A 12,992-nucleotide genomic window follows, 5' to 3' on the forward strand; every position below is an offset into this window, starting at 1 on the left:
ACTTTCCTTGCTGACGAATTTGCAACAGATAGCTTATATTAAACCTAGGCACAATATTATAATTAATGTTGATAACTTTAAAAACATGTCTATATTAATTAACATACATTAATACCAGATATTAATTTAATATTAATATTTCCCAGTTCACGTGAACCTGAAATTTATTTAGTTTAATTTCTCTTGTATTTAGAATTATTTGATTTGTAAGTGCTTACTTTTCTTTAAGCCAATTAGGGCTCATTTACAAATTAATCTCAGCAATATTATCCAAAGAGAAGGACATATGGAGACATACACATATATGCAGACAGAGAGAGATCTCATAGTTTCCGTTTGAGATTTAAAATGTCTCTTGCCCACCCCCCAACCACCCCCTTTTTTTTGGCTTGAAGTTCTACTAATTAACCCAAGGCTGAGGTCTCAGGCAAAGTGGGCTATGTATCTCAAGGACATGATAAGAGTTAACTTCAAGCTTTCTCCTAGGCATATTTTTGTTCTCTCAGGGTCAGAATGCTGAAAAAAAAAAAAAAGTACTTTAACAAGCTAGCTTTTTCTGATTGTACCTATGAAAAGAACCCGTTTTGTGATTTTTAAAAAGTTTTATTTTAACCATTTTTTCCAGACTCTAAAAAATATTGTGACCACTCAGTGGCAAAAGAAATCATATTTCTTTTTGTCATAAGACCATAGCTATAGCTTGACCAGTCATTTAAATTTTTTTTTTCCAAGGGGCTCCCAGATGGGGATGGAATCTTAGAGGAAGCGCTTCCCATTTTTGCTCGAGCAGTTGATAACAGGCCTTAGGTGTTAGCATGCTGAAATCAAAACATAAACCTTCACCTCATCAGCTGGAAGTCACACATACACATAAACCATAAAAAAGAGAAACATATGGCAAAGACCCGCCCAATGTCACTTCAGAGTCCCACTGGACCTGGACCCCCAATGAAGCGCCTTACATCAGAATTTCCCTTTGCAGGGAGAATTGCACATCAAAACTTCCCTTTGCAGGGAGAATTCCACATCAAAACTTCCCTTTGCAGGGAGAATTCCACATCAGAACTTCCTTTTGCAGGGGAGAATTCCACATCAAAACTTCCCTTTGCAGGGAGAATTCCACATCAGAACTTCCCTTTGCAGGGAGAGATCCACATCAGGATTACTCTTTGCAGGGAAATCCCCAAATTGGAACCGAAGTTCCTGGGGCTGTCAAAGGTCACAGAGTGCACGTTGGGAGACTCAGCTAGTGCTGACAGGTGCGTCATGACATCCGTACATCATCTCTCTGGTCCATCAATATTTAGTGTTTTCTCAGAGTGCAAGTCCAGGCCAAGGTGGGTAAGAGAAGAAAAGGTGTCCTGAAGGGAAAAGAAGCCTCGGCAGCTGCTAGGTCAGTCTCTCCCCCGTTCCCCGCCGCAGCCTCAGGGTTCCACAGCCAAGTCGAATCGGTGGGCCAGGCGTGATGGGGCACAGCCTTGCAGCAGGGAGTCCCTGGCAATCTGGCCTCAGAGATAGCCTCCAAACTTCCACGCTCCAGGAGGAGGCTGGCATGGAGAGAAATCCCGGAGCTTCTGATCAAGCCGAGGGGCCCTGCGGGGCCACCTGCCCACAGGCAGATCCTGGACGAGCTCCCAATTTGTTGCCGTAATAACGGCTACTCTGTGCACGGAGGCCAAACAGAAATACGGAGACAGAGATTTTGGAGGAAGAGAGAGATGGCTTTATTTCTTTGCCAGGCAGAAGGGAAGGCACAGCAGGCTAGTGCCTCAAGAACTGTGCCCACGGCTCCAAGGGACTCTGGGGAGATTTTATATGTGGGGCTCGCAGTCCAGGTAAATGATAAGAGTCCAGGTGAGGATCTTGCATTCTTGTCTTCTGCAAATTCATGGCCAAAGCTGACATCAGGCAGCTCAGCAAGCGGGTCTGATGTCTCTGAAGTTATCAGCCCATGACCTTCTTTCTGAAAGGAAGAGTGCTACAAAGGAGTGGGGGGGGGGGGGGCATTGCCAGGTGCAAGGTGTTACTCATATGGAGTCAGAGAGTAATCAGCTTTGTGAAGGACAAGTCTAGCCACAAGTGTTTGTTAGTAGTAACAGCTAAAGAATAGCCAAGATTGTTTAACTCTTGCAGGCCAGGTTATCTTTCTCCTCTAGCCTGTTTGAAGTTCTCTTTGTTTTCTTTGCTCTCAAGAGGGAAAAGAACAATCACTTCTATTTGTATTGCAACAATTTCCCCCACTGCTAGTTCATTCCATCCATATCAATGGAGAAACTCACTTCTATTTGTATTGCAACAATAGCCTTTAGATAATATCACTGGACTGGGTAACAAATGACAAAACTAATAGAAAACCTGATTATTTCATCCAGATCAACGGAAATTAATGAGACTAAGTAAACTGGTAAATATGATTTAGAACTTTATGGCTTTGGGCTTATGCTATGACCTACAACAAGTTGATAAGGTGTGCCTTGGTAAACAAAGATAAAACATTTATCTTTTTCTCTCTACCTGGTCCAGCCAGAATTTGGTATTTCTAGCTGGCTCTCCTGTGGGCTTGATATTCTGCTAATCATTGTTTTAATTTCTTCTTTTTTTTTTTTTTTTTTTAAGTTTAAAAACAATTCTTGTTTATCCCGTTATGTTGAAGCCGGCCTCTTCACAATCCTCTGAATTTGCTAGGGGGGTGGGAGGAAGTGGCAGGGAAGGGAAAGGTTGGGGGGTGGGCGTGGCGAGGGGAGGCATGACAGATCAGGGTGACATCAAGGGACAGACATCAGCTGACGCTCAACGGAGCAAACCCGATCAGCTTCACTTCTTCGGGAATCTCTGACCCATCACAGCCAGAAGCCAATTTAAATGTCAATGTTTTTAAAGCTTTGGGATCATCTACAATCTTCTGTAAATTAGCAGCCACTATAACCACATCATGACCATCGACCAAGCCAGCAGAGAAGAGCTCCTGAGAAACGCCGTCTGCTGTATCTCTTCCTGGAGTAAACTCAAATCGTATATCATTAAGTTCCTTTCTGGAGTTTTTTAATCTTAAAACGAGGTTCACGGCGCACGAAGCTTCTCTGTAGTCTTCACTAGCGTTGGGGAGGCCCTGAGAGTCCTGCACAGAAAGGGACTGTATCTGCTCCGGTATGCTGCTGGCATTCACCATGATCTCTGGATTTTCTTCTTTTACTCTTCGTGACTTTTCTTGAGAAAAAGCTGCTTTCCCTTCTTCACTTTTTTCATCCATCTCGTCATCACTCCACTTCCAGTCCCCGTCTTTGGTTTTATGAAGGTGACCGCTTGACCCCGGAACTCGTCTCACCTTTTTGGCTCTTTGGGCTATGTCTGGTGTCCTTGTAAGCAGCTTCTCAATCAGGTACTCTCTGTTCTTGGCTTTCTGGAAGAATTTGCATTTTAAAAGTTCTGCTGCTGTGGGCCTTTTGGAGGGATCTTTCTGAAGACACAGTGAAAGTAATTTTCTAAAGGACTTGCCATACTTTTTCATCATCTCCTTATCCTCTACTCCCGTTTCTAAAGTGGGTGGATCGTTCTGCAAAGTCAACATCAACACTTTCATAGGAGGGTATCTGTGATACGGCGCTGCTCCTGTGGCGAGTTCAATGGCAGTTATTCCAAAGCTCCACATGTCAGCCTTGAAGTCATAGCCTCTCACCTGTTCCATGACTTCAGGGGCCATCCAACACGGGGTGCCAACAAATGTTTTTCTTACTTTATTCCGGGTAACATCACCGCCTGTTGCTAAGAAAGCACTTACCCCAAAATCTGCTATTTGAACTGAACCATCTTCACCCAGAAGAATATTACCAGCTTTCAAATCCCTGTGAATCTGACCATTTCTGTGCAGATAGTCTAAGCCTTCCAAAACCTCTTTAAGAATTGTTGCTATTATTGCCTCTTCCAGAACTCCGTTCTTGTGTTCTCCTCGGTTGACGATGTATTTTATGATATCCAACATTGAACCTCCACTTAGTAATTTCATGACCAGCCAAAGTTCATCTTTTACCACAAAAGAGGTGTAATAGGTCACTACGTTGGGATGGCTGCACTGACTCATGGCTTGAATTTCTTTTAGTAGTTCATCCATGCTGGTCTGGCATTTTTCCAAGTTGATCCGCTCTATTGCTACGCGCTCTTGCCTGGGTTTGCATAGAGCAGCCTGGACCACAGCTGTAGCGCCACTGCCGATGACCTCCTGCAGCTCGTAGGCGTCCCTGCAGATGGGCCAGCCAGACGCCGGGGCCACGGGCGCTGCGGTGGCCGTGGCCGCCGGCTGGGGCTGCTGGACGTGCGCGGGCGAGCCGCTCGGCTCCGCCATGATGCCGCCGCGGAGAGCGCGAGGGCGCACCGGCCGGCGGCCGGCCTTCCGCTGGAGACTTCCCTCCACGCGTCGCCGACACCTCCCGGCCGGCGCACGCCCTCCTTTTAATTTCTTCTTTGTTTCCAAACTGTTTGTGCTTTGTGTCTCCATGCTGCACGATGCCCTCATCAATGTCACTAGCTGCATGACTTATGTCCTGTCTATTTTATAGGATTGTTGTCTCTTACAGCACTCAGTATGTAACCAGGCCTCCAGCAAAACTTCTATGGCTAAATATCTTCAGGAAATAGATCAAAATAATTGTAATGATGTGATTCTAGGTATGGAAAGAAGCAACAAGGGAAAATGTCTCCTGGATCATCATAGGACAGAGGATCCAGAGAATCTTTAATTATCAACAGGGCCTAATCCAGAAATTAGCACCTGGAGTGGCATATCAAGACTTTTCATCTGACCTGGGATGAGCCTCCAAGCACCGTGGGACAAAATTTGATCCTGAAAATGTCTTCCAAGTATTGGTCAAATTCCTGACCAAGAGGAGAGGATCAGTCATCAGCAACTGCAGCCCTCCAACGTGCACCGGCGAACCCTGAGGAAACTCGGGGTATAAAAATACAGGATACAGGCCCCAGAGAGCTGTGGTACATAACAAGAAAAAAAAAAAAAAAAATGATTTCAGTGAGCCCAGACCCTTACATCTTCCCATACATAGAAAATTGCTAAATTCCTTAACTTGAGATGCAGCCTCTTGGCCTTGAAGCCCTCAAAATTCCTGATAATGCTCAACTTTTAGGTTGTGAATATTTTTAAATCTACATGTGGAAAGTAAACACTTCTAAAGCAGAATGAAAGACAGATCTCAGTGTTTGGAACACTGACACCAATGGCAGACACTCCTGGAAAGATCCATCTGATGAAGCAGTTAGAACGTTGCCACCCCTAATCCCAGGAGATTGCAGAGTGGACATTGACAGTGGGGAATTGTTACAGGGAAGAGCTAAATCAGACCCCATGTTGGATCTGCTTGTTTCACATTAACCTTTGTATTCTATTGCTTTTGTTACAGGTATAGAATGTTACTTTATAGCCTGAAATATGCAGGAGAGCCCATTCTCAAACCTCTGACCTTTAAAGTTGCAGAACAGAGAATAACATTTGCCTTGGAGATTTACAGGAACACCATGACCTGACCTACATGGACAGCTGCAAGAAAAAAAGATTCTGGCACCAGGAAGTCTGTAATAACCAATAACACCCCCTCCCCTTTTTAGTATAAAAGAAGCCCGAATTCTAACTCAGGCAAGATGGTTTTTTGACAGACACGAGTCTGCCATCTTGTTGGTCTGCCGGTTTTCCAAATAACGTTGTATTCCTTGCCTCAACACCTCGTCCCCGATTCATTGGCCTGGTGTGAGGCGAGCAGAGTGAACTTGGACTCGGTAACAAGCCCACATAGGGCCACCCCTAGAGCACATAGCTCTGGTGACCAGAGAGGAGTACACTGCTGGGACGCAGAGGATGTCTCATACAAAAGGGCCACTTCTCCAAGATCTGGAAATGTAACCATCCTACCAAAGACATAGAAATAAAAATAGCAGATTAGGCAAAATGAGGTGACAGACGAATATGTTCTGAATGAAGGAACAAGATAAAACCCCAGAATAACAAAGTGAAGTGGAGATAAGCAAAAACCCAATAAAGAGCTCAAGGTAATGATGGTAAAGATGATCAAAGAATTTGGGAGAACAAGGGATGAACAGAACAGAAGGAGAAGTTAGAAGAAGAATCAAACAGAGATGCAGAATACTAATAACTGAAATAAAAATTACACTGGACAAAATGAACAGTAGATTAGATTATACAGAGGAATGAATCAGTGAGCTGGAAGATAGAATAGTGGAAATCACCAATGCTGAACAGAAAAATAAAAGAATAAAAAGAAATGAGAGTAGTTTAAAAGACCTCTGAGACAACAAAGAGTATACTAACATTTGCATTACAGGGGTCCCAGATGAGGAAGAGTGAAAAAGGGGCAGAGAACATATTTGAAGACATAAGGGCTGAAAACTCCTCTGACCTGGAAAAGGAAACAGACTTCAGTGGCACAGGATATTTAAAGTGATGAAAGGGAAAAACTACAACCAAGAATACTCTCTCCAGCAAGGCTTTCATTCAGATTTGATGGAGACATCAAAAGGTTTACAGACAAGCAATAGTTAAAAGAGGTCAGCACCACAAGCCAGCTTTACAAGAAATGTTACATGGACTTCTCTAAGTGAAAAAGAAAAGACCACAACTAGAAATATGAAAATTACAAAAGAAAAAGCTCATTGGTCTAGGTAAATATACAGTAAAGATAGGAAATCAACCATGTGCAAAACTAGCATGAATGTTAAAAGACAAAAGTAGCAAAATCATTCCTATCCAAAATGAGTAGTTAAAGGGAACATGCACACACAAAAAAAGATGTCAATATGATGTCAAAAAAAAAATCAGGGGCAGAGGAAGTAAAAATATTAAAATGTGTTTGAAATTAAGAGATCAGCAACTTAAAATAATTATATATATAATATATATAATAATATATACAAATATAATATATAAATATATATAATTGTGAAGAGATTAGCAACTTAAAATAATTATATATAATATATATTATAATATATATAAATATAATATATATAAATATGTATAATCGTTACCCTGAAATTAAGAGATCAGCAACTTTAAATAATTATATATACATTATATATAATATATATATATAATCGTTACCTCATGGTTACCTCAAACCAAAAATCTATAATAGATACACATACACACATACACACACAAAAAGAATCCAAACATAATACTAAAGATAGTCACCAAATCACAAGGGAAAAGAACAAAAAACAGTTCCCTATCTTGTTTGCATTGGTTGCTATATGTGATAAAATGATGTAGAACAATATACAAACATGGCACCAACGTCAATTTCCTGGCTTCGATATTGCACTATAATTGTGTAAGATATAACCATTGGGGGAAACTGGGTGAAAGGTGCAAGGTCCTCTCTGTACTCGCTAAAGTACAGTGAATCTATAGTCTATATTTATTTTGTAAATCTATAATCATTTTTAAACAAAATGTTTAAAAAACACATATTCATGTTAAATTCAACATTTTATTTGTGTATTGCAAAAAAAAAGTCTTTAAGACACATTAAATGAGAAAAAAGCAAGGCTAAGAATGATGTATAAACAATGTGCTCCTATTTATTTTTTTCTTTTGGAAGGGCCATATACACATGTATATATGCTTATATATCCATAGACATTTCCTAAGTGATAGTCAAGAAACTAATAGCAGAGGCTGCCCTTGGGCAGCAGAGAGATTGGGGTAAGAGATACTTTGAAAGGTGAAAAGGGGCCTTATTAACTATGGTACAGTGACAACAGGCACTAGCGGGACAAAAATGGGAATATCAGAGTTTATTGTCACTGATAGTATGTACTCAATAAATGTCAATGATTGTTATTTCTTTTTTCTTGCCTACGTTTTTATCTATTGTGTACAAAACATGTTTATGGTAACAGAGGACTGTTATTTGTATTAACCCTTCTAATGAAAGCAAATTGATAAGTTTTAAAATGTCATTACGCCCATCAAATACATGATAGAACATCTCTTAAAACACCTCTAAATTACTCAGTGGTCAACAATCCAAATGCCTAATGGGCCAGGCAGGTAAGGTAGGTGTATGAATTGGGCTGTGTGTATTTAGGAAATGGCTGAGACTGTGACAAACAGGGAAGAAGTGCAAGACAAAGCATTCAAGTGCAAATGTTTACAAGACTTGACCTGGGCCAAACAAAACACAGCAGTGCCTTGCCCAGTAGCAACCCACCCATGCCTGCTTGCTAAGGTAGCCTATTACCCTGTAGACAAGGCTAACTACTAGAAAGTTCTTTACGCTGAGGTGACATTTACCTGTGGTGATTTCTCCCTATTAATCCTAGTTCTGAGCATTGCCTTCATAATGAGAATTGTGGACCTGGTTTCACAGTAAGTTAATTGGACTTGTTGGTGTTTAGTTGACAACTAGTTCCTTTACTAAAGTACACAGAGCTGCCCACAGGTAGGCAATGTAACTCAAGTTTGTCCTCACACAAACCAGGGTAAATGCAAACTCTGTCATTGAACAGATCTAAGACATTGAAAAAGTGACTCAATCTTTATATATCTTCCTATTCAAAATGAGGATAATAAAAATGGCCAATGTGCAGAGTTGCTGTGAAGATTAAGTATGGAAACATGTAAAATACCAAGTAGATGTCAAAGAAAATGACTCCTTCTGTCAGAAAACAATTGTGATAGCGGTTACTCTGGGGCTTATTATTCAACTTGCTTGGATTTTGTGAGAGTGGAAAATAAGCAAATTTTCAGAGCAATTTCATAGCCAAGGATCCAACGTTGAGCTTCCTCCCTTTCCAATCTACCAGGCATATTTCCTCATTTTGCCACTAGATGGCAGTAGCTCCCCAGACCATTTGAGCTCCAAGGAAGTAAAATTTCCAGAGCCTCTCTAAGGGTTTCTTTCATGTTACAAATCAGGCCTACAGCCACACCAAGTAACAGGGTGGCCTCTCAAAGAGAATTTGTTCACTCAGTAACTAAGAAATTCCGGGCCCTTTCCTGAAATTCAATGGCAGAAGGGGTGATAGTCCAGAAGAGCAATTTATTACTTGCTCAGCTAACTTGGGTTTGCTCCTGCCACAGGGCCTTTGCACTTACTGTCCCATCTTCCTGGATCCTCTTCCCCCAGGCATTTGTATACTGCACTCCTTTATGTATTTACTTACTACCTCACAACCCCCATAACATAAGTCCCAGGAGAGCGAGGGCTGTGTTTTGCTCCCTACGGCACCCCCTACCTCAAAAACTGTGCCTACTCCATAATAATAAACATTTGCTCAATAGATATTTGTCAAATGAAAGTTAAACGAATACCCAACTTCTCAAAAGTTGCTCATCCACTGGCTAAAACAACACTCATTATCCTTTCTTTAAGAAAAGTAAATCCAGATGCCAGAGAATGAGAAAGACTCTGTCCAACCAGCCCAAGACTGGATGTAGCAATAGCCCCCATCCCTCACCTGTGGAAATTACATCTCATCTCCTACACTCCTTGAGCCTCTAGCGACAATGGCAAGACTACCTAAACTAAACTAGCCTGAGATAATGGGGGAAAGTCAGGAATGATCCCTTTCTTTCCTTATCAGTAATATGGCTTTTAATAATCATTCTGGAGAGAACGCTGTTGCCAAAATCCAATACTCCTTTGTTTTGCCTTTTTCTTTTTTTTAATATTTATTCATTTAAGCTGTGCTGGGTCTTAGTTGCAGCATGCAGAATTTTTAGCTGTGATGTGCAGACTCTTAGTTGTGACATGCACGCAGGACCTAGTTCCCGACCAAGGATCAAACCCAAGCTCCCGGCATTGGAAGCACCGAGTCTTACCCACTGGACCACCAGGGAAGTCCCTCCTTTGTTTTGTCTTTTATCCACACCTCTATCTTATAGGTGCCTCAAACTCAAATGAATTCACTCTCTTCTTCCACAAACTGTCCCTGATAATGGCATCCTAGGCACAGAACTTCGGGTCACTGCTCTCCTTGGACCCCACATGTAATTGTCACCCCCTAATAATCCTACCTAAAGCATGCCTCTATACTCCCCTTCCCCATTCTTTCCTGGGCTGTTGCAAAAGGCCACTTGATAAAATGCACAGTTCTGACTATGACCTGTTCAAAACCCTCTATGGACGCTTTTTATTTCATCTTCTTTACAAAGCCTTCTGTATCCCTGCCTCTCTGAGTAGAATTAATCCTCTGTTCCATGTGTCTCCGCTTATTTCATGTAGATTCCTCTCATGGCATCTATCCCTCTTTATTGCAATGAATTTCTACCAGCTGTTTCTCAATAGACTAACATGAAGGCTGGATCATATTTTATTCTCTTGTTTTTTTATGCCCAGAACCTAAAAACGGGTCTAGAGCATTTTGATGCCCATAATTGGTCCTCATTACCTACCAAGTAAATTCCAACCTCCTGTCCTGTCATTCAAGGGCAACAGCATGCCCCTTAATTACTTCCCCACATGTCCCATCCACTCCCAGTCATGCTGTACACCCTGGGTGTCCATGTTAGTGCATATCAGGGACTACCCAGTGGCCCTGGAAAAAGATAAGGCCTCTGAATGATAAACTTTAGTACGTGATGGTATTGATAGATCATACTACCATCTAGTTGGATCAAGAGCTAGACTCCCCCAACTCGAGGATGGAAGATGCCTTGGAGGACTGGGGCGGGGAGGGTGGGGGGGACTCGAGGCTGGGGGGGAGTCAAGGAAGGGAGGTAATACGGGGATATGTGTATAAAAACAGATGATTGAACTTGGTGTACCCCCAAAAAAATAATAAAATAAATAAATAAATAAATAAATAAAATTAAAAATTAAAAAAAAAAAGAGCTAGACTCCCTGGGTTCAAATCTCCCTTTTACAACTTACTGGCTGTGTGACTTGGAAAAGTATTACCTTAACCTTTCCTCATTGGCAAAAAGGTACTAATAATAGTACCTTTCCCAGAGGTGTTTGTTTGGTTTGGAGGATTGGGTTAATATATGTATACCTCTGGAACAATCTTGATACATAGTAAGCATTCAATTAATTCTAATTATTATTAAGCTTCTGCTATATGTAGACTGTGATGCTAGAAACCTGACATATATTACCTTCAGTCCTTACAACAACACCAGAAGAAAGCAAATTTTCCTCCTTCAACTGGTAAGAGGGCCAAGGCCCACACAGGTTGAGTATCTTTCTCGAGTTCACATGGTCAGGAAGTGCTGGGACAAGTATTTGAACCCAAAACTGTCTCTCTCCTCTCCGCTAACTCTTTCCAAATTTCAGTCAACTGCATACTGCTTATGAGATTTTTGCCATATGTGTACTATTGTTTAGTAAGATTCTTTAATTTGTCTCTTTTCCTTTAAATAAATACAGTATAAATGTAAACTTCATATCACTTTCACAAACAAGATTGATGTGTTGGGCCAATTATCCTCATTCACATTAAAATAAATACAAAATTCTTAAATGTTTGTCCATCTTTTATATAGAAATATCAAGTATTCCACTCTACTTGGTCAACACAGTACCGGGCCATGATGCTGAGCCTGGTTTGATTTATATAAGTTTCAAAAGAATAAAGTAGTTGATCTTCTGTACAACAATGTGCATGTAATTAACAATACCGTACTGTCACTTAAAAGTTTAAGAAGGCAGATTTCACGTTATGAGTTTTTTACCACGAGAGAGAGAGAGAGCCAGAAATGTATAGTTAAAATAATACAGGACCCCAATTCCAGACTTCCGTCTACTAATTAAACAGCTTTGGTACATTTGGCAATTCACTCAACAGTTACTTTCTCTTATCTCTTACATATGGGTAACGCTGCATGCTGCAGCTTTTTAAGGTACTACAGGAAAAGTAAAATTAGTACCTGATGGGATAATATTGTGAGAAATATAAAGTATTTTAACTATTCCTCATGCAAAATAATAATAACTTGTATTCATACCAGAAACAAATTATAATAATCCAGGACCATAATGATAAGCCCTTGTCAATAATCCAGTAGGAATTGTTATTAGTTTCCAAACCAATAGCCCTCCCAAGGGAAACTGTGCTTCCTCATAAAAATGGAATTTCCTTGACTGAGTTACTCTCCAGGGAGGCAAAGTTTTCTCTTTATTATGGGCATATAACACAGTGAAGATACAGTTCAAAATTTTTTATTCTGGGAACAAAAGATTGAAAATTACTTGTGTTCAGACCAGAGAAAGTGAGAAATGCAGCCTCCACTTGCAAATTACAAAATCCTGTGTGCTGAGAATTTTGAGCATGTTCTCAAGTCTCATCCTGGTCCTGCACAAAGAACATCACTTTTGAGGCACAAATTAACCTGGATTTCACACACGATCAATGCACTTTCTATACACAAACACAAACAACCCAATAATGCAGTGGATATATTCCCATAAATTCAAGTATTTATTCGTGTCCTTGGAGTCCCTTTGCTAAAGAAAGGTCTGGCACCATTTTTTTTATAAATTTATTTATTCATTTATTTATTGGCTGTGTTGGGTCTTCGTGCTGTGGGCGGGCTTTCTCTAGATGTGGCAAGTGGGGGCTGCTCTTCATTGCAGTGTACAGGCTTCTCATTGAGGTGGCTTCTCTCATTTCAGAGCATGGGCTTCAGGCATGTGGGCTTCAGTAGTTGCAGCGCTCAAGCTCAGTAGTTGCGGCACACAGGTTCTATAGTGCTGGCTCAGTAGTTGTGACACATGGGCTTCTTTGCTCCGGACACGTGGGAACTTCCTGGACCAGGGATCGAACCCATGTCCCCTGCATTGGCAGGCAGATTCTTAACCACTCTGCCACCAGGGAGGCGCCTGGCACCATTTTTATTTTACTGCATTTTGCTTTTCACTTTGCTTAACAAACATAATCTGGGGATACTTATAATACAACTACAACATAAGTACTGTTGCTTACTTACAATTTCTGTCAACAAAGGTGAAAATCAAGCACATTAAATT

The 12,992-nt window shown here is 41.0% G+C and overlaps 1 protein-coding gene across 1 annotated transcript; it reads right to left on the bottom strand.

Annotated features, from left to right (window-relative positions):
• Positions 1-2,647: 2,647 nt before the first annotated feature.
• LOC130861169 (STE20/SPS1-related proline-alanine-rich protein kinase-like) lies at positions 2,648-4,339 on the bottom strand. The gene has a single exon (XM_057749773.1). The coding sequence runs from the start codon at positions 4,337-4,339 to the stop codon at positions 2,780-2,782; it is 1,560 nt and encodes a 519-aa protein (XP_057605756.1). The 3' UTR covers positions 2,648-2,779.
• Positions 4,340-12,992: the final 8,653 nt, after the last annotated feature.

Source organism: Hippopotamus amphibius, chromosome 9, assembly GCF_030028045.1.
Source record: "Hippopotamus amphibius kiboko isolate mHipAmp2 chromosome 9, mHipAmp2.hap2, whole genome shotgun sequence".
Lineage (NCBI taxonomy): Eukaryota > Metazoa > Chordata > Mammalia > Artiodactyla > Hippopotamidae > Hippopotamus > Hippopotamus amphibius.